Raw genomic sequence first — 26,743 nt, forward strand, 5'->3', positions numbered from 1 at the left:
ACAGTTGAACCTATGCAGCTGCTCTGTGAATGCCAAAAGCAATCTCAAGTTGCTCCTATCCATGTCACGCAGAATGTTGGGTGCCTGCAAGTCGTCTTCAGTTAGGAACTTGACGATTAACTGTCTTCAGGACAGTTAACAGAGCATAGGAGAGCAGTGTGGGATTCATCCCTTCCCACAAAGATGCCGGGGTGCAGAGCAGAGAACGGCTGATGCAAAACTGCGGCGAAAGCAAGTTGGAAGCCCATGGACTGCTGGGACACAAAGCAGTGCATCATGGGACATTTAACCAGGACCCAAGATGCGCCTTCTCGCAACACCTAGCAAAAGGAGGTGTCAAGCTGGACTATAGGATAGGTACCCATAGTGCACTGCTCACATTGCGTCCACAGTGGGGGCACCATTGACAATCTGCTGACAGAGGGAGCAAGTGTGAACATAAGATTCTGATGTTATGTCGTCGACTTTTGGGTGTCGCCATCACTTTTGTTGACAAAAATTGATAGTGTACACACAGCCTAATTAGCAGGCTCTGTGATGCCCGGGGTGGGAATCCCAGCTCGGTGAGCCACATGCGGCTCTTTTACAGTCGAAGTGCAGCTTCATTCTCTGCCTACCAGACTGGGTGGGGGCAGTTCACGGCTTTTGCCCTGCAGCAGGATGCTGGGGCTAAGGCAGTGGTCCCCAAACTTTTCAGGGGTGGCGCTGCAGACAGGCCGTTGGGGGGGAGGAGAGGGGAAGCTGGGCCCACAGCTGGGTGTGGCCCTGTTCCCAGCCCCGCCCAGTCCCTGCCCCCAGGCTGGGAACGGAGCCCAGTCTGGAAGGGAGGTTGGTTCTTCAACCCCGTGGGGTGCACCTGCTGCGGCTCAGCGCTTCAGCCCCATGGGGTGTGCTCGGCTCTCAAACGTCTAAAGATTATTGTATGCAGCTCGGAGGGTCAGTAAGTTTGGCCACCCCATATGATCTGTGCTAGCTGCTTTAACTTTACTATCGTGGTGAGTCCAGTCTAAGATTTTTCCATGTTTTCCTTGGCATGTAAAAGTGAAGTTCTTGTTACATAATTATGCATAGTGCGCTGTAGTTTTATTCATTGCAAGCTGGTTTAAAATTTGGTCTGCATCAGACAAAGAATTCTGTGCTTCATGGGACTGATGACATCTCAAGTCAGAGTTAACCCCACCAGAGCTCCTCAGTTGCTAGTCCCCAGTATTCGAGACCTCGGTATCTGCCAAAAAAAATTGACAAATGGAGACCACCACAGCAGTTTGAGGACCCTGGTTGACCCTGACAGTTAAATCAGTGTCTAAAAGAAGGCTGGACAAGCCCATGGAGGGGAGGAAACATTCCATTTGCGCTGGGATCAAAATTGTACTGGCTACAATTGTATTTTAAAACATAGTGGTTGCTCACAAGATCTAGCATGTTCTCCATGATCAGTGTGGACAGTGACTTTTTTGTGGGGGAGGCGCTAGGGATGGTGTTAAATTATGTTATAAATCCCATTTTATAGGGTCCACCTGCACTGTGAAACCTTCCATGTCAGAGCAGAGCAGTCTAACACGGTAATTCTTTGACTGTGCTATAATGCAATTTGGTCTTGCTTGTGTGGATCATAGACCAGGAGCAGTGGCATATTAAGATGTGTATTATTAATAAAGCCTTTCTAGTTCTGTTGCCCTATCCTTCCAAGGATCACAAAGTGCTCTCCAATCAATGAATTAACTCTCCCTCACACTTCCTGTGAAGTGATAAGCCCCATTTACAGATGGGGTAACTGAGGCACAGAGTTTAAAATGACACCAATCAAGTTTGCACCGAAGTTGGGTACAGAATGTCTGTTTTCTCATTCAGTCCCTTTCTTTATCCTCTAGCTTATGCTGCATGTCTTTCAACTGACTTTTTCCATCCTTGTGCATTTAACACATGCGTTCAAAAAACAAACAAACAACTGCTACTACTCTGGGGACTCAAAAGCTGCTGCCTTTTTAAAATCTCAGATGCGGATTTTAAAATAAAGTTCAGCTGCACTTGAAAATGGGTGAAAAGCACGGTCTGCTTTTAATGTGATCATAGCAAAATTTACGCCATCTCCTCTTTACTGTGAGAGCATCCCAGAATTCACTTTCTGCTTATGGAGTCTGATCCTCCCATTGCAGCCAGCATGCACGTTAGTGGTGTTTAACTTGCATGGTCTTCTGGAAGAATTGGTGCCCAGACCTCCGGAAGTAATTTTAAAAAGTAAGAAATAAAATAATAATTGCATATTACAAAAGCTCATACAAGACCTGCATAAATGTTTTATGCTCTTATGTCCTAGAACAACTGACTTTAAGGTTGAATCAGTCACTATAATCCTGAAATCAGCACACTTCTGTTGACCAGGTTTTGTGTGTGTGGGTTTAAAAGGGGTTAATTGGTTTAACAATTAGAAGATCATTGTGCATGTAATGGCACCACTGTGATTTTTGTTTATCCAGTACCCATTATTTTTACAGCACAGTATAAATAGAGACTAAGGTCCTTGCCCCCAATGCTTACAGTCTAGTTTGTCCTGATCCAAGTGAGAGTAACACACAGTAGGGAAAATGAGGAGGGAACGGATGAAGTTGACAGTAATGGGATCACAAAGGGCTTGTCTATGTGGGAAGTATAGCCAACTTAACTATTGGGGTGAATTGAACGTGCGTGAGTAAAAGCACATTAAACCCTTGAGTGGGCACTCTCATTCAGAAATAAAGTTGCCTTAGGCCAAATCAACACTACAGACCTATATGAGTATAACTATGTTGCTCAGGTGAAAAATCCATGCCCCTGAGCGACATAGTTAGGGCCCTGCCAAATTCACGGTCTATTTTGGTCAGTTTCACGGTTGGAGGATTTTAAAAATTGTAAATTTCATGATTTCAGTTTTTTAAATCTGAAATTCCATGGTGTTGTAATTGTAGGGGTCTCAACCCAAAAAGGAGTTTGGGGCGGGGAGGGAGGTTGCTGTACTGCCATCCTTACGGCTGCACTGCTGCTGGCGGCGGCGCTGCCTTCAGAGCTGGGCAACTGGAGAGCAGCGGCTGCTGGCCCGGAGCCCAACTCTGAAGGCAGAGGTGCTGCCAGCAGCAGCGCAGAAGTAAGGATGGCATGGTATGCTATTGCCACCCTTACTTCTGTGCTGCTGTCTGCAGAGCTGGGCCCTCTGTCAACAGCCACCACTCTCTCTAGCTGTCCAGCTCTGAAGGCAGTGCAATAGTAAGGGTGGCAATACCATGACCCTCCCCCCCATAACCTTTTGACCCCGCCCTGCAACTCTCTTTTTGGGTCATGACCCTCAATTTGAGAAATGCTGGTCTCCCCTGTGAAATATGTATAGTATAGAGTAAAAGCACACAGAAGACCAGATTTCACAGGGGATGGGGGGGGAGAGATCAGATTTTGCAGTCTGTGATGCGTTTTTCATGGCTGTGAATTTGGTAGGGCCCCAGACAGTTATACTGAACCCTGTGTAGACAGTGCTATGTTGACAAGAGAGCTTCACCTCTCGACATAGCTACTGCCTCTTGAGGCTTTGGATTAGCTACACTGTCGGGAGAAACTCTCGCGTCGACGTAGTAGTGTCGTCAGTAAAGTCCAGCTATTGGCTACTCAGGCCTCATCTATATAGCAGTGTTACGTCAGCGTAATTGTAGTCCGCTCACCCCAAAGTGCCTTGCGTCCGCACACAACCTGTTTTTAAACCAAAATATGTCATAGCAATCTTGGAACGGGGGAAGTCCACTTCATGATGAGTGTGTTTATTCCTAACTATATCACTTCTGGCAGTCCTTCCGTTACTATTCCACACTGCATTGCTTCACACCTGGATTGACCTGTCTGTGTACCTCTGTGCCCCACCATTGCTTTGGGATCATCTTGACCGGATGTCATCTCTTCATTGAAATGGTGGCAGGCAGCCATGAGTAATCCTTTCTGATACCAGGTAGTAATGAATTTACATATCCGATATAGCTACCATGGCCCCCTGTGCCTTTCGTGTAGACTCCTTCAGAAGTCCTGGACTTAATTGCCCTCTTTGGAGAGCAGCATATTTAATCCAATCTGGAGAAGAGTCACTAGAATGCAGATATCTGCAAGACACTGTCAGAGCAAATGAAGACAAGGAAGCACTCCTGGTGCTGGTCCCATTGCCAATTTAACTATATTTGTATGGAAGCACTTCAGATCACTTTGTTTTGCCAGTGTACTTTCCTTGTTAACCAAATGCACATGCATCATCTTGTTTGTGTTAATTACTGCCATGATCACGGCACTCTGCAGTGGGTCCTCTGCGCTACCTGATAGAAGTTCAAAAATGGCAGTGGCAAAATTAATGGAAGCCAGGATATGAATCATGGGAATTTTAGTTTGACCCTGCCCCCATCAGTCCCAGAATTCCTCTAGTTTCCAGTAGCCATCCCACAATGCCCTGTGAGAAAAGTCACAGAGCTGAGCTGAAGAACATTGCGCCATGGGATATCTGCCCAGAATGCTTAGCAGTTAATTAGAACAAGGGCAGAGCTGTGTGGATGCAATGATTAACAAGGAAAGTACCTTAAACCAACATAACAAAGAGGTTTAGATGCACTTCAGTTTAATATAGTTAAATCACTGCATAGAGAGCAAACAAACTAGATAGATGTAATATCATTGTGTCAATATGGTCTCATTCTTTGTATGTTAAATGCATAGTAACAATGAAAAGGAAAAGCAACTACATTAGTTGACAGAATATCCATGCACATTCTCCACTCAATCACTAAAAGGACTGTACTAGATGGAAGTGTCTGTAATCTTGACAAGGAAATTTAAGAAACTACTCAGAAATCTTGAATATACCCACCCATTTTAAATGTTCAGATTTTAGTAATAGGGAATTGAATGTGCTCTCTTCAGAAGTATGTTTAGGTGTTGATATAGCTATTGCCTGTATCTAAGGAAGGGAATAAAGAGAATTTGAAACCTGGCTTAAAAGCATTGAGCACGAATCACTTCACATCATAAATGTAATCCTTATTCATTCCATTGGCATTGCTTGTATTACCTTATTCATAATGAGGCTGTTGAGTGTTAATGGAGGCAGTCTTGGTAATTCCACTGGAATTCTGCATTCCTGCAGCTGCAGTCGAAAGGATAGGATGTTAGAGAAGATTCATGACATGGAAAAGTAGAATAGGTCAGTATAAGTAAGCATTACAACATGAGATTCAGATCCGTTATTTGTTGCTATTCCATCCCAGTTCCCTAAACATGATACTCCTAGCATCAGCACGTGATGTGTGTCTTGCATAACCCTCCTCACAATATTGTGGTTTAATCCTTTTCACAGTTCAATGGCTTAAATCTTTCAAAAGTGTAAACTCGGTGCATACAATATCTATTTGGAAAATAAATGGTCTCTGAGTGAGTAGATAGCCCTCAATTGCTCTTGGATCTTTGCTAAGTTCATCTACCTCCAGAGCACAGCTCAAGCAGAGCCTTGAGTGAATTGCAATACTCTTCCTTTTTAAGGGAGGTAGCAAAGTGGAGTGGGCTGGGCACCATACTTGATGTGAAGAGATCAGAGTTTTGTCCTTGTCTCTACCACTGACTGTGAACTTGAGGAAGTTACTTAAACTGAGTCACAGAGATAGGGATAATAGTGCTCACCCATTTTTTTTTTTTAACAATGTTTTGAGATGTGTGGATAAAACCAGAAACGGGGGTGCAAAGTGATTTATGCTATAGAAATAATGCATCTGGTGGTGTGATCAGTAACAGTGTTTCTTACAGTTTTAAAAAATGGGACTGGTGATTTCTTTCCAAGCTGTGCTGTTAGGAGAATGCACCTCCACAGACCAGAACTCTGAAGCAAACCAATGCTCTAAAATAATGTATATGGAGAATCTGGACTGTGTGTTTGCTGTGTTAGATACATGCTTCTCATGTCTCTGCTGGAGACATGCAGAGTTTCCCTTGAAATATTAAATATTTGAAAACGTTAGAGGGAAGGGAGAAGTGCAATAGTTAGTTTATTTTGGCGCGATTACTTATTAAAACAAATATGGAGAGACGCTTTCAGGGCAGGGAACACATGGAGGGAAAATATGAAGTCATGCTGGGGTCACTCCTCTTTGTGGATCCCAAGAGCTCTAGTCATGTTTGCATGGTGTGTACCTATGTGATCTGCTGAAGTGTTTTTTTTGTTTTTGTTTGTTTTTTTAAGAATTAGAAGAATACATATTACATATATTCCATTTTATGTCTGTGTAGAGCAGTGGTTTTCAACCTGTGGTCCACGGACCTGTGGAGATCCACAGACTATGTCTAAGGGGTCCACGAAAGGTGGTTGTTACCATAGAACAGTGGTTTTCAACCTGTAGCCTGGAGACCCCTGGGGGTCTGCAGATTATGTCTAAGATTTCCAAAGGGGTCCACACCTCCATTCAAAAATTTTTAGGGGTCCGCAAATGAAAAAAGGTTGAAAACCACTGGTGTAAAACAATGTAAAAGCATGTGTGTATTTAAACAAAGGGAGGTACATCAATGTAGACAACAGAGGAGCCGAGCCACGCATGGGTTGGACATACCACAAATACAAAATTGGGGAGAGCAGCAAGCAAGACCATACCCTTCACAAACCTGCAAAGCAAAGCAGTGTTACGGGTGGGAGAGGCCATTGGGGTTCTCAAAAGTATTGCCCCTGTATGTAACAATTATTCAGAAAGTATCATTACTTGAGGTCTAGGTATGTGAGTCTCTACAACCGGAAATATCACAGTGGTGTCAGAATTGTACGTCCTGGGGAATAATGCCTATTCCTCTCCTGCATTCTACTGAGTGTGGTGAATGGGAATGGCTGCCAGTGTTGCTCCCCTGCACAGGAGTAAAGTTCAAAATATTAGTGTAAAGTGCTGTTGCTCTTTGGCGCTAGGACACTGTCTGTCCTTTGCCAGTCTGTGCATTCTTACTGCTGTAAATGCCCATATACACCTATGGGGTTATATAAATAATAGTAATTAGCCCCTACTTTGTTTTGCGTTTCTTTGACTCTAAGGAAATGCCTCAAATGACGCTGTCCTTGCTCCCAGGGCAAGGAAGACGTGTTGATTTGTTCTCTGGACATGACTGAAGAAATATGTTAGTAGAATCCTGCTGTTGACCTGAATCCTAGGCAAGTTGGAACAATGAGGGGTTAAGTATGCTGTGGGCGTTACTAGCCTATCTGATGTCATGAAGTCAGACAGCCAAAGCCTGAAGGGGGCCCTTTGTTGGCAGTTTAACGTAAGCAGCTCTGCCTGCACGAAGTGCCTAACGGAGTGAGAGTATGAGGGAAAGAATGGCAGAGTTTTGGAGCTGCCGCAAGAAGTAACCGCTTCCAACTTAGTAGGATTTTTTTTTTCTCTCCCGACAAAAGTTAACGAAAGGGGAGCAAAACTTGAGTTAAGTTTCTGGGACTGGTACTATGGGCCCTGTGGATTATCTGTGTCTCTGGCTTATTCTTTTCATGGTTTTAAGAGTGCTGGATTTTTAGATCTCTTAACGGGAAATTCTTTTTTGTGTATGTGAAACCTAAGGGGGAGGGGAGAGAACACACAAGCCGAACCCAAACTAACAAATGAAAATGTTGGAGATTTGCTTGAAATTGGTGGGTTGCAAATCGAAAAAAGGACTTTCCTCTTCCTCCAGCTGCTATTTGGAAGGTAAGTTCAAAACTGTGGCTGTTTGAAGTGGATTCTGGGGGAAGTCTTGGCTCCTTTAGGCCTAACAGCTGGATTCCTAAAGTCTGGAATCCCTTTGCTTAGGCCTCTGGTATATTGTGTGACTCTGCGTTGTGAGAGGAGCAGCCAGATTGTGTGGTCGTGGACCTTAACAGAGAAGTCCTTCCTCCACTTTTGAGTTGGAGCTAGAACGGAGAGACTTCTTATTTTCAAAGTTAGCCTAAGCTCATTAGTTGATTCTCACTTACGGGGATGAGGAGAATTTTCATGGTATATGTGGCTCCATGTGTTTTCAAAACCAGGTGATTTTCATTAACTACAGTATACAAAGCGAACATGGCTCTACCATTTATGGTTGTAAAATTTCAAGGGATCTTACTGCTGATAAAATAAACAAAGCCATATCTGCAGGCCTTGAATTTAGTTTTGCCTGCAGAAGGGTCTCTCTTTTGGAGGGGAAAAGGGGACGGGGGAGAAGCCACTCTTGAAGTTAGGAATGAAATCTAAAGGAGCCTAGATGCTTGAAAAGAATCTTACATTTAATTTAGATCACCAGAGCTGGTTTCTTTCAATATTCAGTTGTATTGTTTTAATTCATTTTGATCAGACCTGTATGCCTTTTGTGTTTGCTTTCCTCAAGAGTTCATGCAACTGAGTTTCGCTTCCACGAATGTTCATGGAAAGCGAATTTCCAAGTCACATGTATAAGTATTTGTGGAAACTGAATTTTAAAGTTGTATGCATGATTAGATAGAGAGGATTGGCCTTGTGGTTAAGGCACCAGATTGGGAATTGAGAGATCTGGTTTCCTGGCTCTGCCACAGATTTCCTGTGTGACCTTAAGCAAATTACTTAATTCCATCTGTAAAATAGGGATAACATTGCTTTTCTTCGATCTTTGTCTGTCTTATTTATTTCCGTTATAAACTCTTCAGGACAGGGACTGTCTTTCACTATGTATTTGTACAGACACCAGTGCAGTGGGTCCCTGATCTTCTTTGGGGCCTCTAAGTGCTACTGAAGTTCAAATAATATGCATTCCAGAAGTATGTTGTTCACTCCTCAAATCAGGGAACAGAAACCAAACCATGTGACTTAACTTGACCAATCACGGCTAACTGTTGCTCGAGAGTCAAATATTCACCAGAGAAATGTTCCCAATTAATTTATAGATGAAAAAAATCACAAAAGACATGAATAATTTCTAATACATCAAATTGAAGAAATTGTGATTTGCTTGTAGATATCTAAATAATAGTCTGAATTTGTAAAATATGTTTGCTGGTTCTGAATTACTCGTTCAGCTCTAATATCAACAAGAACAAGTGGCAGAAGCTTACTTTTCCCTGCTTCTTTCTTTTTCCATCCCTTGTAAGATTTTTTCCCCCCTATGTTAATTAAAAACTATCATGTTGGGAGATCCAGTAGTGGCCAGACTTGGCTATAAAATAGTCTTCTTTTGTCTGAGTAGACAGGGCCGAACCAGTCTACAGAACTACTAATTCTATGCAATGCAGGTCTGTGCCACTCTTCTTTAATACTGTTTTCATTCATAGACATAGATTTCAAGGCCAGAAGGGACCATTGTGATCATCTAGTCTGATCTCCTATATAACACTGGCCATAGAACTTCTCCAAAACAATTCTGAGAACATATTTTAGAAAAAAATCCAATATTGATTTTAAAATGGTCAGTGACGGAGAATCTACCACAATCCATGGTAAATTTTCCAATAGTTAATTACCCCCGCTGTCAAAATATATGCCTTATTTCCAGTCTGAATTTGTCTGAATTCAGCTTCTAGCCAGTGGATCATGTTACACCTTTCACTGCTAGATTGAAGAGCCCACTATTAAATATTTGTTTCCCATGGTAGGTACTTACAGACTGTCATCACGTCACCCCGGACCTTCTCTTTGTTAGGTTAAATACATGGAGCTCCTTGAGCCTGTCACCATAATAGATGTTTTCTAATTCTTTAATCACTCTTGTGGCTCTTCTCTGAACTCTCTCCAATATATCAACATCCTTCTTGAATTATGGGTATAAGCACTGGACACAGTATTCCTGGAGTGGTCACACTGGCGCCAAATACTGGGGAAAAATAATTCTCTACTCCTATTCAAGATTACCCTTTTCATGCACCCCAGGACTGCATTATCTCTTTTGGCCACAGCATCACACTGGAAGCTCGTGTTCAGCTTATCTGCCAAGACCCCAAATCTTTTTCAGACTCACTGCTTCCTGGGATAGAGTCCCCATCCTGTAAGTGTGGCCTACATTCTTTGTTCCTAGATGTATACATTTAGCTGTATTAAAACACACATTGTTTGCTTGTGCCCAGTTTACCCAGAGATCCAGATCCCTCTGAATCAGTGACCTGTCCTCTTGACTATTTACCACTTTCCCAATTTTTATGTCCTATGCAAACTTTATAAGGGATGGTTTTGTTTTCTTCCAGGTTATGGATAAAAATATTAAATAGTGTCGGACCAAGAACTGATTCCTGCAGCACCTAACTGGAAACATACCCTCTTGATGACAATTCCTGGTTTACAGTTACATTTTGAGATCTGTCAGTTCGCCAGTTTTTAATCCATTTAATGTATGCCATGTTAATTTTATATTCGAGTTTTATAATCAAAATGTTATGTGGTACCAAGTCAAAGTATGTTATATCAACACTATTACCTTTACCAACCAAACTTGTAATCTCACCCAAAAAAATCAAGTGAGTTTGACAAGATTTATTTTCCATAAACCCATGTTGATTTGCATTAATTACATTACCTTCCTTTAATCTTTATTAAGTCCCATATCAGCTGCTTCGTTATCTTGCCTGGTATTGATGTCGGGCTGACAGACCTATAGTTTCCCAGGCCATCCCATTTTACCCTTTTTTTAAAATTGGCACAACATTAGCTTTCTTCCAGTCTTCTGGACCTTCCCCAGTGTTCCAAGATTTACAGAAAATCAACATTAATGGTCCAGCAAGTGTCTCAGCTAGCTCTTTTAAAACTCTTGAATGGAGGTTATTTGGGCCTGCTGATTTAAAAGTTTTAAACCTTAGTAGTTTCTGTTTAATGTCCTCCAGAGATACTAGTGGGATGGAAAAAGAGATATCATTATCATATAATGAGACTATATAATCTTTTTCCCCCAAATACAGAACAGAAATATTTATTGAACACATCTGCTTTTTCTGCATTATTATTTGATAATTCTATCATATCCATCTAGTAATGGACCAATACCACTGGAGGGATTCTTTTTGTTCCATATATTCATTCATATATATAAAATAAAACATCTTATGGTCCTTAACAGTGCTGGCCATAGATGTCGTCTTGTGTCCCTTTGCTTCCCTTATCAATTTTCTACAATTACCAACTTCTGATTTATATTAATTACTAAGAGTTTCCCGTTTCTGCCATTTGTTTTATTTATATATAAAATTCATTTTTATAACTGCCTTCACTTCCCCTCTAAACCAGGTCAGTTTTTAAACCAGCCTGGCTGCCTTCCTCAGTTGTGACTTTTTGAGCATCTAGTAAGGTATTCTTAAATGATTCCTAATTATCCTACACATTTTTCTGATTAAATTCTTCTTCCCAGCTCAGTTCACTCATAATTGTTTTCAGTTTTGTGAAACTGGCCATATTAAAGCACTGTGTGTATATGTGTGTGTGTGTGTGTGTGTGTGTGTATATATATATATATATATATATATATATATATGTTTGTACTTTATTCTGCTTGGACATAAATATAATCAAGGTTAATTTTTAGTTCTGTGGTCAGTTTCTCTTTCTGTTAGGACATGGTCTAATAAAGAGTTGCTTGTTTTGGCTGGAACACTTTTTGAGTTAGGAAATTGTCATCTATACTGTTTAAAAAATTCAAGGATGTTTTAGTACTGGCAGCATGAGACCTCCAGTACGTGTCACTCAAATTGAAGTCCCCACGATCACACAGTTTTTTCCCCCTACACATTATAGATGGGTGCATAAGGAGATAGTCATCTTGTTCCCTATTTTGATTTGGTGGTCTGTAGCAGACACTAATACCCTTGTTTTTATGGGAAGACTTGAACCACGTTGGACCACCACTGTATTGCAGCTAGGTCCTTCATACAGTTTTTATAGTCTATGTAACACACAAGGCCCTAATCTTCCCAGCAAAAGTTACCATTGAGGGGTGGTGGTACAGCATGGTATTGCTCTAATTATGCTGCTGTACAATGTGGTCTTACATGTGTGGATCCAATCAAACCATGTTAAAAAGATGATATGGAAATGTACTGCAGCCTTTGTCTTTACAGTTCCAAAATGGGGTTATAACACAGTTTGACTTGGTGCGCACAGGCAAGACCAAATTGCTATGAGGTGGTCCCCTGATACTATAAATTATGTCTTTACTTCAGTTTCTCTAAAGCTGCATCTATATGCTCATTTCCTATAGTGGACTGGGAAATGAGTTTGGAAACAATGTTTAAACACTCTTCCAGCAAACTGATATCTAGACAAATTTATTTCCCAGCCCAGGATAAAGCTGAAGTCAGCATCCGAAGATAATGATGTAAACGAACAAGCATTGCAATTGTAGTTTTAATAATCTTTACTCTCCTGCTGGGACCAAAGAGTCAGGGAATACAGATAGCATCATAATCCTGATCAGTTCTGCATCTCTCTTGGGAAGGGGATTGAAGAGTGAAAATATAACAGCATCATAGGGAAAAAAATAGGATTCGTGCCATCCCTTTCTGAAGCTTAAAGCCTGATCAATTATTTTAGATACCTTTCAATTCTATTGTAATTTTAAGACGAAAACTACAATATCTGTTCTATGCTGTTCCATTTCTCTCTGATGGACACACTTGAGCACCAGGTGTGCTGATCCAAACCACAAATTCCAGAGGGACAGGTGCAAAGCATTTGCTTATATTACACAAAGAATGAGGACATCTGTTCCGCACAAGGACTTGATCATTTTGATGGAAGCAACAGGTCCTCACCTGAGCCTATGGTCTAGTAAGACTATCTTTGTAAAGAGCACCAGGAGATAAATATTCCTCAAGGGCCATAAATTATGGACTGTTGCACTTGAATCCTTACAAGCTGTGTGCCATCTTCTATTCCTCCCCAATTACATTGCTACACAGTGCCACAAGACTCTTCCCCCCCACCGGATCTTACTGTGCTCTCCCTGTCTTAGCAACATGTGGAGTTATAGGGGAGAAAATAGAGGAAGCAGGTGGCAGTCTTGTGCTTTCATGACTAACATAGACTATAAAGCAGGGGTGGGCAAACTACAGCCCGCGGGACCGTCCTGCCCGAGCTCCTGGCCCGGGAGGCTACCCCCTCCCCCTCGCCCACAGCCTCAGCTCGCTTACTCCACTGCCGGCGCAAAGCTCTGGGCGGTGGGGCTGTGAGCTTCTGGGGCAGCGCAGCTGCAGAGCCCGGCCTGACCCGGTGCTCTGTGCTGTGTGGTGGCGGCAGCGCGGCACGCTGTAGCACCGCCAGCCACCGGTGCTCCAGGCAGCATGGTAAGGGGGCAGGGAATGGGGGGGTTGGATAGAGGGTAGGGGAGTTTGGGATGGTGGTCGGGGGGGGAAATGGGGTTGAATGGGGGCAGGGATCCCGGGGGGCAGTCAGGAAGGAGGGGGGGTTGGATGGGGCGGCAGGGGGCAGTCAGGACAGGGGTTCCGGGGGCAGTCAGGAGATAGGGAGAAGGGGTGGTTGGATGGGGTAGGGGTCCGTCAGGAATGAGAGAAGGGGTTGGATGGGGCGGTGGGGGTCCGGGGGCAGTCGGGACAGGGAGCGGGTGTGTGTGGATGGGGCAGGGGTCCCAGAGGGGCTGTCAGGGAACGGGGGGGTAGGGGTTGGATGGGGCAGGAGTTCCGGGGGGGGGGCAGATAGGAGGTGGGGGCCTGGCCACGACCCCCTCCCCTAACCAGCCTGCCATACAATTTACAAAACCTGATCAGGCCCTCAGGCCAAAAAGTTTGCCTGCCCCTGCTCTAAAGTCTCATTGGTAGCTGAGAAATAAAATTACCATTAGTTGTGTGGGGAAACAGTTGCAGCCAGTTACACCTGAAGATGCATTTCCTACTGCACTATTTGTAGAGCTGAGTGCACTTACTTTCCAATCTCTTTGCCTAGGATGAGGAGCTAGTAGAGAACTGCTCTGTGAGTCCACCCAGAAGGGTGGCTGTGATTGGATACAAAGTGATCCTTGCTGAGGGCTGTTGAACCTTGCTGGAAAAATTGTGATAGTGCCCACACTGGCAACCCCATTTTGTTCTCTCTAACATTACCAGATGCTCAGCAAGGAAGAGAATCAGTGTAATTGTTTTATGCCTGTGTTATAGGTGCTGTGACTCTGAAACTGCTGTTTTTAAACTAATGAAGGTTAGCTTAAATGTCACATTTTCCCTAAATCTGCGTTGTTTGAATCCTAGTCGAACAAAGCTGGTTTTGTTTTGTAAAGGGATTCTGGTTGAAAACCATATCTAAAATGAAGGGAGGGGGTAATTACTTATCTGTGTTGCTAAGAATACCTGGAAAAATCTGACAAACTGAATTCACTTTTCAGCACTGATGCTGTTTACGGTCTGCATTGCTCTCAGCTTGGGTAATGAAAATAGACCAATCCATTAACTTTAATTTGCAGTTAGTTTCATTTAACTTTATAGTCCTCATGCATTAGCACAATGCTGCAGTGTGTTGCTTGCAAGCACTACAGGGGAATATAACAGAATAAACCTGTATTCATTCAAATTATTAATAAATTCATGAACATATTTTATATAACATAATAGTCATAATTTTTTTTTTTTGTAAAAACAAAACCTAAATCTTGGACATACTACTGTGAGGAAGTTTACTACACTAAGTTGGAACCATTCACTGTTATTTCTGTTGTGCTCTGTGAATGCATCCGCTCATGTGTTACTACTAAACAATCAGACATGTTGTGTCACAGTGGTCTTGTCCTACAAGACTTGAAGTTGTAGGAGACTTCTGTTATATTGATCATTTAGTTTCTAGGAATGAAGATCATTGAGAGTCTTTTTTGCATGTTTGTGGGTAGGTGGAAGGGGTTGAGTATTGCTTCAAAGTGCTTTGCTCAGTAGGGATGGGCTTAAGCATGTGCTATAAGTAAGCATATGCTTAAATGTATTGCTGAAGTGGGACCTCTCAGATTTTTTCCTTGTTTGATTAACTAAGTAGTTCTTAAACTAGTTTTAATGCTGATTTCTCATTGGTGATTTAAGCTGGACTTTTTTCTCTCTCACACATTCTTCCCACTGGGAAGACAAGGAGACTCTGTCAGGGAGTATGTCTTCACAGCAAGCAGGACCCTGTGTCCACTAGTCTCAGAACCTGGGTCTACACATTCAAATTCATGGGGCTCATGCTACTTCGTTAAAAATTGCTGTGGAGATGCTCGGGTTGGAACTCCGGCTCTGAAGCGTAGCCCGAACATCTACCCAGCTATTTTTAACTCCGTAGCATGAGCCTGTAGACCCAGCTTCTGAGACCCACTGCTGCAGGATCCTGCTTGCTATGTGGCTATATCTTGGGAGGTCAGCCAGTACCAAAGGTACAGATTTTCAAGTATCTAGATTCAATACTATAGGATAATGGTGAACTCAGCAATGAACTTACATGTAGAACTGGAAAGGCATGGACTAAATGGAGAGAAATGAGTGGAGTGATCTGAGATAGAAGGATGCCTATCAAACTGAAAAGGTCAGATCTACAAGACAGTAATTAGGCCTGCACTTTTGTATGGCTCTGAATGCTGGCACTGAGGAAGAGACAGGAACAGATCTTGAACACCATGGAAATTAAAATGTTAACATGCATGGATCGTGTTCAGAACAAATGAATTAAGGGAAGTGTAAAAGTGGTACTAATTATAGAAGAGATGAGGAATCCAGACTTAGAGAGTTTGGACATGTATAAAAAAGATCTGAAGAATGTATAGGAAGCAGGATATTAAATTTAAGAAGTGGAGGGTAAGAGAAGGTTTGTAAACCCAGCTGTGGAGATTCTGAAGAACTGTTTCAAGACAGACTGTAATGGAGAAGAACTCAGAGCTGACCCCATATGAATGGGACTAAGGCTATAAGAAGATATTATTCTCACTAGGAAATATTTTAAAGTGGGAGGAGAAGAAACGTTTGTCATCTGCTCCACCTCTCCCCCTCACCCGTCCTTATTTTTGCCAGTTTGCAGAGGCATAGTGAGTACGTGTGCCAATCTGATCTGAAAAATGGAGCGAGTCCATGTCCCAAATTGGGTCTGAAATATTCTTGCTTCCTTTTTTGGAAGGCTGCTGGTTATAATGCTATAAAGCAGAAGCCTTACTTAAACCTGTAAACATTCTCTATAATGTGGAAAACTATTTTGTGCATGCTGGTAAAATCCTTTGTTTTCTAAAGTAACCAAAGACGTAATTTCTAAACTTCTAGCCATCAGATTATGTGGATATTCTTTTTTGGTAAAATGTCTTTTTTTTACAGTTGCACTAGACCAGCCTAGGTTTGGAGCAGCCAATAGTCATTGTCCTATTCTTGGAGAGAGCTTCTCTTCATGCACTTCAGAGGTACCAGGCCAGATTCTGATCTCAGGAACACTGACTGAAATCAATGGATTTACTTTAGGCTTACACTGGTGTAACTGAGATCAAAATCTAGCTTTGTGGTGAATACATTTGGAACAAATGAAGTGTATTAAGTGGCCATTGCTGCTCAGGGAAGCTCTTTCATTTTGTTTTACCCGATCAAATAATTTTGGCTGCAGACCAATACAGCACGTGCGTTCAATCTGTCACCTCCTTTCCCATCCTATCCCCTGGCCTCTCTTCTCCCACTGACAGTATGGTTCTTTGCATCACTGTATGTTTCTGGTTTTGTTATGGCCTATTAGTTATCCACTAACTCCAGTTGTTCCTGCCGTGTCACATCTTTGTTACAGACCTGGATGCTGCTTGCTACCCTTCCACATTGGGCTGGGATGAGGAAGGTGGTATAATTTCATGGGAAGAGTTATATTTGATTTCAAATATAAAACTGATCATCCAGGGGCTAGTCACGCATATCCACACTTTCTAGGAAGTATGTTAAGTGCTTAGCTCTTACGTAGTGCTCTCCTTCTCCATAGCTCAGATGTGGATGAGCATCATTGCTCTTCATCTTAGAGAGGAGGAAATTAAAACAGATTAAAATTTTCAGAATTGCCCAAGTCCCATTGACTTTCATTGAGAGTAAGGCACATCTGAAATGTTTTACCCTAAGTGATTTATCCAAGATCACATGACAAGATGGTGCCAGAGCTAAGAATGGAATCTTGGTCTCCCTTGCTGTGTCTTATGTCCTAGTCTCTGTGCCATGCTGCCTGTCTAAAACTAGTTAATGCCAAGAGTCAAGAATTCTTTGCCATGGTATCAAGGGTCTATAAGCAGAATTAATGTGATGAAATTAAAAAGGGGAAAGTGCCAGGAAAAAACCCACCCTGATGATGAAGCCTATTTAAAAACTCTAGAATTGTCTCCCAGAGGAAGTGGTGGAAGCCATAGCACTGGGAAGGCTCTTAGGCTGGACTGGAAAGAATACTAGAAAGTACAGTGTGTGGCTCATGCCTGCATTGTTGAGAGAGGGAGGGGAGGAGTAGAAAGCCTAATAGGACTCGTTTGTCAAAGTGGGAATGCTTTCACATGTCTCAGAACATGACCGTAGTTAAATCCATCTATAGATTTGGGGCTGTGGCTTTTTTTTTTTTTTTTCTGGACTCATTCCAGCTGTCACCTGCTTGATTAGTAGGGCTTGCTGTGTTCTGTAAAGTACTTATTGAAATGTATAAATTGTGTGTGTTCTGTGGAAGCTCATTTTTAATCTCTGGAGTGTCCAGGCCTTTTTTCTGACTGTGCCGATCAGTGCACGCTGGTCTGACCTTCCCCTTGTGAAAAAAGGGAATGACTTTTTAAAAATGTATCTCTCAGCCAGTGGAGTTATGATGGAGCAAATATGGAAGAGTGTGACCAAATGTAAATAAAATAGTTTAGGTTGAGAGAGTTTGGATCTGTGCTGCTATTCGTTTAGAAATAGGTGACACTTCATGTGAACATTTGTTGTTGCACTGACTATATTAGACTAGACTAACGAAATGTTAACTAGCAGCACAAGTTATGGTAAAAAGCCTTTGTTGCAGAAGGTTATATGAGACTGTGCTATAAACTGGTTGACAGAACAGGCTGAGCATGAACTCGCTGAGTGGGATGGGTTATGAAATAAAACCTGGAATCTCCCTTCTCTTTGGAAGGATCTGTTTTACAGATTTTTTTTAAATACAGATTCCATGAGGCATAGAAAATCTGTGAGTGGCCACTAAGGAAATAGTGGGGATAAAGAGGCAGCTATTCCAACAGTCATCAAGTATGTGCAAAACTCAGAAGTATTTAATCTTATTCTGTCTGTGTAGCTATTCTGGCTCCTAGTAGAAGTTTTTGGGGAGTCGGGAAGGGGGAACCCTTCAGATTGATTGACAGTGTGACACAAGGTGATTAATAATCTATTCTGTGTCCTCCAGCTACTCCTTCACTCACATGCCCGTGTGAAAAAGTGCTGGCAGAGTTTGGAAGTCCATGGGATGTTTGTTTTGTTGGAAGATGTGGTGTCTCTTCCTCCCAAGGGACTGCCCAGCCGTCAGCCTTGGAAGCTTGTTATAATGCTTTGCTTCCCCTTTTGTTTTCCAGTCCTGTGCGTTAATTATTAAGGAAATCTGCTCACTTTGGTCTAGACTGGAATCCTTTGCATCCAAGAACTTTTTTTTATACATGGTCTCTAAAAGTGACTCACTACCTGAAGTAAGCAGTAATTAACGAGACTGCTAGGCCTACTAGATCTTTTAGTGTATTAACATGATTGACTGCTATGTGAGAGAGACACTTCTTTTAGAAGAGATGGGGAAAGTGTTTCACCAAATACCTGACTCAAGAACTGCAGCAACTGTTAAAATTTATTTATTTAGTCTGTATGTGGGCATCTATCCCAGTACAAGGGTGCTATAAAGAAACAAGTAGTTGTGTTGTTGGTCACAGCGGAGATTTGTACAACAGTAGAGCCTAGGGGCCCGGGGCAAGAATCAGGCATCACTGTGCAGGACACTGAACAGATAGGTAACAACAAAAGAGCACTCCTACCCCAGAGAATTTGTCATGTAGGCCTATGACAGGACACCATTGATGAATGAAATAGAAAAATGGGAGGGCTTGGCACACCAGGGCACGACAAAGTAATAATAAAGTGAGTTCTTGCAGAAGAAGCAGATGTCTCCACTCACCACCTGCCTTGTCGTTGGCAGCTGACAGCATTCAGTCGGCATCACGGCAGAGGTAAGTTATGGAGGGATCTGACTGGCTGAATGGCTCGGTAATGCGTTAAAGTTTTTCACCTCCCATCATTGGTTCTAGCCCAGAATGTTTGTGACCGAAAAGAGGGCTCAGTGCTTTACAAATACAGTGAGATGTAGTCAGTGCCCCAAGATGTTTCCTCATTTGGAGAGGTACAGTGTGGATATTTAAGGGATTTTGCTGTACAGTTGGAAATGGAAATCCTGGTAAAAAGAAGGTGATTGTTCCAAGTGTAGGGAGCAGCAAGCAAGACGGGATAAAGGCCACAGCCAATAGAGGAGCAGAGAGAGTAAACGAAATCTTTAAGGAAAAGGGAGAGTGGCAGAGTGGTGCTAATAGGACTTTTACTTCTGCTGTACACCCTAGTAGAAGCAGAAGCCTGAGTGACTGTGACAGAGAACTTTTTTTTAATCGATTTTAAGCCCCAATAGGAGAGAATGTGAATAGGTTGTGCTACACTGAGTATCAGAACATACGTGTCTTGCAGAGAGAGTTTTTAGACATTCAGAAGTCCAGACAGGATATGTCTATCTCTGTGTCAGGTATGGATAGTTGAAGCCTGTCAGCTTTGTCTTATATTTCTTTCACTTATTCCTTAGTAAGTTAGCCCCGATGTTCTTGAATTGGAGTTTCATTTTTTTGTGTGCTGTGTGTGTCTCCCATTGTAAAGTTCTGATAGCTAATGGGTCAAGAAGATACCAAGGGAGTGGGGTGTTGTTCATCTCATGTGTATAGCATGTACTGTGTGATCTGTGCTGGTTTAAGCCATAATTGTATGGTCCAGGAGACTCTTTGAAGTTTCCTATTATAATAATCTCCCAGTTTAAAAGAAAAGAAGAAAAAAAGCCCAGCCAACAGTTCAGATTGTTCAGTAATCCCATTCTCACCAATCTCCAGGTTTGTGGAATGTTATCCGTGAAGGTTTGAGGCATACCCCACAGAATAACTTCTCACAGGCGGTACTTGCAAAAATGTATTATCAAAAAAAACTAGTCTTCTAGACTTTAGCACCGTAAGTTGCAATTGCTTTTAATGTTTTGAGTGTGTCATCTGCTGGTCTAAAAATAAACAAGTAACTTGGTATCTATATATAAAGAATCAGTTTTGACATCACAGTGGGCTGGGGGTGAGAGCAGGACTTTTGTGGGGTACTGTAGCCTCACTCCAATATCCTGATTCATGGACAGGCCCAAGCAAATCCCCTGCTCGGCCTCAGTCACATTCTAATTGGAGGTGAGACTACCTTGGATTTCCTGCCTTCCTGTTGAACAGTCCTCAGTGGGAGGCCTTTTCCTTCCTATCTGAGGTTATGGTACATCCCTCACCATAAATTGCACTGCTTGCACCGTATTTGGGGGGAGCAGCTCTTTCATGATAGAACCACTTCTTACTGATGCTGTGTATCAGTCACCTCCAGCTGTTTGCTGTCTGTTTATTCCAGGTGTTTACCAGTCTGATGATGTAACTCACTTTGGAGTAACTCCAATCAGTGCAGCACCCTGAGTTTGATAAGGGGAGCTTAATGGGCTTGACAAGATCAAAGTATTTTCATGGTAAAATGATTATAGCTTAATTTTCTGTTTCTTCCTTTTATTGTCCCTATTAAAGCAGGCCTGGAGCATTAAAATATGTATCAGCATTACACAAAAAGGAAGTATCAGGGTAGCCGTGTTAGTCTGTATCCACAAAAACAACAAGGAGTCCAATGGCTTCAGATATGCTTTTTCTAAATCTGTCGTTTTTTGGCCTTTCAGCATTTTATATTTTTTCTTTTGTGAAGCAATATGATTTGACTTCTTGATCTGCTACATAAATATACTTCCCAATAGCAAGTATTTGGCTAAGAAAGTAGGCTTAATTATGTGTATAGATATCTTTGAATTTAACCTGTCCAAATAATAGTAAACTCTGTTAATACTACAGACTCTGAGCATGTATGTATCTATCTGGCTGACTTGCACCAACATGCTGAGGTTACTGAATTTTTGTCAGTTGTTGAATAATAACTTTTTTACCTCCACATACCCTAAAGCAAGCAGACCTAACTTGATGAAGTCTGGGTTTTAGCCATTCTCCAATGTAATAACAGTCACTGCACTTTCACTCCACTCGTATGTAGTATCCCCTCTACACAGAGTTTGAAACCTCCTTTCCACTAGTGTTGGTTCACTTTGTAAATAGCTCCCAGCTTGTTTCAAAATCATGTTTCTAAAAGTTTGGAGTGATTCCCAAATTACTATTCCCCACTTGCATCTGAGAAACTCCAGCTGGCTGTAGTAGTAATGGTCAATCCATGATCATTACTGAGCAGGAAAGGGGACCTGAACAAAAGATTTCTTGGAGCTTCCTGCATCACAAAAGGGAGCCAGGGAGGATGTGAGAACTGGTATTTTCTTGGAAATGTAGAACAGTTTTCTTCAGATCAAGGGCATTACACTCCCCATCCTTGTCTTGGGCATCACACAGCTGGAGCTCGACTCCAAGGCCTGGTCTACCCTAGAAAGGGTTTGCCAGTATAGTTGATACTAGTTCCGCAACAAAAATAAGCAATACTGTCAGAAGGACTTTTTTGCTGTATAACTGCATCTATACTAGGGCTTTTTGCTGTTATAAAAATGTCATAAAGAATCACACCCCTTACTGACATTATTGTACTGGCAAAAGTTTGTGGTACAGTAACTCCTCGCTTAACATTGTAGTTATGTTCCTGAAAAATGCGACTTTAAGTGAAACGATGTTAAGTGAATCCAATTTCCCCATAAGAATTAATGTAAATGGGGGGGGGGGGTTTAGGTTCCAGGGAAATTTTTTTCACCAGACAAAAAACTATATATTATATAGATTTGAAACAAACAATTTAATACTGTTCACAGCTATGATGATTGTGAAGCTTGGTTGAGGTGGTGTAGTTAGACGGTGGAAGAGGGAGGGTTATTTCCCAGGGAATGCCTTGCTGCTAGATGATGAACTAGCACTTGGCTGAGCCCTCAAGGGTTAACACGTTGTTAATGTAGCCTCTCACACAAGGCAGCACGAACAGGAGGGAGGGGAGACAGCATAGCAGACAGACACAGACACACACCCTGTGTGGGGGAGAGAGAGAGAGATGCACACTGCCCCTTTGAGTAAGCTGACCCACTCTTACGTGCATTGTCTTTTTAAGTGGATCAGGAAGTTGAGACAGCAGCTGCTGCCCCAAGCTCTCTCTGTCTCTCTCCATCCGTGTCCCCTCCCTGCTCTATATGGAGAAGGGGTAAGCGGGATGCAGGGGGGAGGGAGACACCCTGACATTAGCATCCCCCCTTCCTCCCCCTGCACAGCAAGCAGGAGTCTCTGGGAGCAGTTCCAAGGCAGAGGGCAGGAGCAGCACATGGCAGTCGGGGGAGGGACAGCTGAACTGCCTTGATAGCCTGCTGGGCGGCTGCAGCACAGGGAACTTAGGGGAGCGGGGAGCTGTTAGGGGGGGCTGCCGGTCCACCCTGGTTACAAGTCCCCACCAGCTAGCTGCAACGGGCTGCTCTTACTGCAAGCAGTGGACAAAGCAGGCGGCTGCCAAACGACCTTAGAAGGGAGCATTGCACAACTTTAAACGAGCATGTTCTCTAATTGATCAGCAACGAAACAACGTTAACCGGGACGACTTTAAGTGAGGAGTTACTGTATACTCCTGGCCTGAGACGCCCCCCTCCAAGCTGCTGCCATGTGAACCCCAGAAAGAAAGGCTTAGAACTTATTTGTGGCAGTAGAGGTGGGGTTGGGTGTATACATTCTACAGTAGTTAGGAGAAATTTGCAGCAGCAGCAGCTTGAAGGTTCTTTGCTGTGCTTGGACTAGCTTGAAATTTTGGGTTGCTCTTTCTATTGAATACTAGCAGTATAATGTGCCACTTCGTACAGGAGGCCTTGAAACTCAGTTTTCATTGTGAAGACCAACTGTCAGGAATTTTCCCCTTGAGGCAGCTGAAGGCATCACGGACACCTACAAATGTGCAAAGAGTGAAAGAAAAATGGTCCCATCTCTGCTTTGTGCATGTCACCAGCTGCTGTCGGGGGAAACACAGCCTTGTACTCTGAACTGATTAGGTAAAATAATGAAGAGGGAAGTTAGTTTATAATTTTTTTTAAAGTAGAAGTATTTGTAATGGTAACCTCTGTATATTGTGCCCCATAATCATTGTCCTGTGTGTCTTATAATGATTTGGGATCTTTGATGTTTTGTTTTTATTAGAAAAAATTAGCAGATCTACCTTTGTTCTTAAATAAATAAATAAATCTGACATCCAGTAGGTATTTGAGCCAAGACAAACACCTGTCAGGGATGGTCTAGATAATTTGTTCTGCCATGAGTGCAGGGGACTGGACTAGATGACCTCTCAAGGTCCCTTCCAATCCTATGATTCTATGACTTGCAAAGCAGCAGGCAGGTTGCGTGAATAGAAATTTATTGAGAGGGAGAAAAGATGTTTTCTCTCTTCACCAAAGCAGGGAAACTGCATGTTACAGAAAAGAATGTGGGGACCCTATTGCACAAAGCTTTGGAATGAGAGTGCTCCATATGCTCCATAAGATTTGTATTAAGGTAATGACCATTTTTGCCCTCTGCCCATGTACATGAGGACCACAGATGTCAAGAAATGAAATAAACGAGAAACTCATAATGGGTGCAAAAAACAGATGGCTTTTATCAGCAAGATTGAACCTATTTTTTCCTTTTTTTTTCTCTTCTCCTCCAGAAGCCCTTCAGAGGCCAGTAGTATCCGATTTTGAGCCCCAGGGTCTGAGTGAAGCAGCCCGTTGGAACTCCAAGGAAAACCTCCTGTCTGGTCCTAGTGAAAATGACCCCAATCTTTTTGTTGCACTATATGATTTTGTGGCGAGTGGGGACAACACTCTCAGCATAACTAAAGGTAAGAGATCTCCAGGGGGTGTTTTAGAGCATCTGTGCCAAGGAACAAGAAAATGAAGTCAGTCAGGAATATTTGAGTTCATAATCCCTATGATACACATCAGTGTAATCATTGTAGTGGAAATTGTCCTAAAACAAACGAAGACACAAGGAAAGAGCCTTTTAAATGGGATAGTCTGCTTAAAGTGTGCATTGGGGGAAGAAAATTGTATACTAAAATTAAGCCTTTTAGTGGAAGCAAGGATTTAAAGCTGGATTAAACCTTAACTGTACTTTTAAAGTACTTTTTAGAGTATGGTCTGTAGCTTTATAACTGTTTCATTAAAATGCAGCTCTTCTCTGAAAAGTGACTATATAAAAATATCCCCTCCTTACTCAGAGGTTCTATGCCATATGTGTACTTGAAACCACATCTGCTTGCCTTGCTAATCAATAAGTTTTTACTCCTTTTTCTCCCACCTGTTAGCCCTGCAGAGCCAATGTAGCTCGGGTAGAGTTTGCTGGATTCTATTCTGGTTCATGCATTAGCAAGAGAGTTGTTAACTTTAGGCCTTTAAGTCTACCAAGGCATTTAAGCACGTATGTAACTTTAAACATGTGAGTAGTCCCATTGGCTTTGATGAATATACTTGTGTTTAAAGGCACGCACATGCCTAAGTTCTCTGCTGAATCAGTGCATATATTCTGATTGCAGAACTTTGGATGGTGATGTGTGAGCCAGAAGGAACGTAGCTTTTCTGTCCGATCCCAGGTTTGCCATGTCTAATTATATTTTGTTTTTATGTGAAGGTGAAAAGCTCCGTGTCTTGGGCTACAATCATAACGGGGAATGGTGTGAGGCCCAAACAAAGAATGGGCAGGGCTGGGTACCAAGTAACTACATCACCCCAGTGAATAGTTTGGAGAAACATTCCTGGTACCATGGACCAGTGTCGCGCAATGCCGCCGAGTACCTGCTGAGCAGCGGAATCAATGGCAGCTTTCTGGTGCGGGAGAGTGAGAGCAGTCCAGGACAGAGGTCTATATCACTGAGATACGAGGGAAGGGTGTACCACTACAGGATAAACACTGCATCTGATGGAAAGGTAGGAGTTAAACTTCACAAACGGCAAAGGAAAAACCATTCTGGTCCATTTCAACTGCTTGCTGTAGAAAGGGTCCAGTATAGCTCCCACTGAAGTCAACTGAGGGTTTGCCATTGACTTCAGCAGGAGTAGAATCAGGTCCTACATACTGACCTACAACATCTAAACAAAGAGCACTTCAGATGATGATATAACCATTTGTCAGCAGAGTTTTGGGAAAATGTGTCTCCTTTTAACAAGCCCCTAATAGGTGTTAGTATGTCTCAATTGTGAAAACCTTGGGCCAGATTAATCGTGATGTAACTCCATTGATGTCTTTAGTGGAGTTATACCAGGAATGAATTTTGCCCCATAGGTTCAAGTAGCATAATTTGGACTTAAAAGGACACTGTCAAGTTAAAAGTCATGTCTTTTAAAAATAGTCTCTGTATCTATGTTACTAACAACGCTTTAGGTTATTGGAACCAAAATAATTGAAAAGCGATCATGTTCTATCATTACAGAAACAAGGTGGGGGAGGCAACATCTTTTATTGGACCAGCTTCTGTTGGCAAGAGAGACAAGATTTCAGGCTTACCCAGAGCTGTTCTTTGGGTCTGGAAATCCCAGTTAAATGACACTTTTAAACAAACTGGGAATCCCAGACCTGAAGAAGAGCTCTTTGTAAGTTCGAAAGCTTGTCTCTCTCACCAACAAAAGTTGTTCTGATAATCCACCGTGTCTTTCTAATATTCCGGGTCCAATACAGCTACAACAACACTTGATGTGCTATCGTTGTTTGTTGCTTTTTGCCTTCTGTTCTTCAATTCATCTTGGATAATGAAAGGAAGGTTTAGCACTGTAGTTTCACTTTTGGTATATGGCCAGTTTCTGGTCTCATTCACTTTCAGGTTCTTGTGCACTAGCAAGTGCTACTGTAATCAGTTTGTGAATGCTGCAGAGAAATGTTTGTTTTAAAGTGTTGTTTTCCTTAGGTTTTTGTTTGAATTTCATCAAAACATTTCTACTGGCACTGGGTTTTGGAAAATATTGTTTTTAATTAATCTAAATTTTAGGCCCTGTTGGATCATGCAGTGTTTCTTTAAATCCAGTCTACATGGGATGTTGCAGTATGGCTCGGAGGGCATGGCTACTGCTGGTCTCCATGAGGCCCTTTCTGCCAACAGCTAGTAGTTTAAAGATCCTTTGCCATTTAAAAATACATAAATTTTAAAAAATCAGCAACGTGGGGTTCCATGGTCTTGGTCCAGGCCAGCTTTCCTTTGCCCAGTAAGGGCCTGTTCCCGTTGACATCAGTGGCAAAACTCTCTTTGATTTCACTGGTGCAGGGTCAGGTCAGTAAAACAAACTCTAGCTTCTGCAGTGCTGAGTATTTAATGGCTTCTCTATTTGTCTAACTCATCACTGTGTAAAACCATTTTAAGACACTTCAAGTATGAAAGAAGCTTATATAAAAGCAAATTTTCTGTAATGAAAATGCTTCTCAGCTGCTTTAATGAAAAGCTTTGTAATTAGGGTAATGTTGTAAGGTTTGTCAAGGCAATGTATAGGTACTGTGGTCTTTTCCCTTTTCCCGTGCTCTTCTCTTATTCAGGATGCAGCCAAGCTCT

The 26,743-nt window shown here is 42.3% G+C and overlaps 1 protein-coding gene across 2 annotated transcripts in view; it reads left to right on the plus strand.

The window, feature by feature from the left end:
• ABL1 (ABL proto-oncogene 1, non-receptor tyrosine kinase) overlaps positions 1–26,743 on the plus strand; it is a 118,639-nt gene that overhangs the window by 65,546 nt on the left and 26,350 nt on the right. Inside the window, exons 1-3 of one of the 2 annotated variants that reach the window (XM_026657252.1) lie at positions 7,306–7,706; positions 23,876–24,049; positions 24,838–25,133. In XM_026657252.1, the coding sequence (XP_026513037.1) occupies positions 7,622–7,706; positions 23,876–24,049; positions 24,838–25,133 (555 nt within the window). In that variant the 5' untranslated portion in view covers positions 7,306–7,621. Of the gene's footprint in view, positions 1–7,305; positions 7,707–23,875; positions 24,050–24,837; positions 25,134–26,743 lie in introns of those variants that run through there. The other variant, XM_026657250.1, reaches the window with a different exon arrangement.

This window comes from Terrapene carolina, unplaced genomic scaffold (genome assembly GCF_002925995.2).
Source record: "Terrapene carolina triunguis isolate 2854851 unplaced genomic scaffold, T_m_triunguis-2.0 Scaffold238, whole genome shotgun sequence".
NCBI lineage: Eukaryota > Metazoa > Chordata > Testudines > Emydidae > Terrapene > Terrapene triunguis.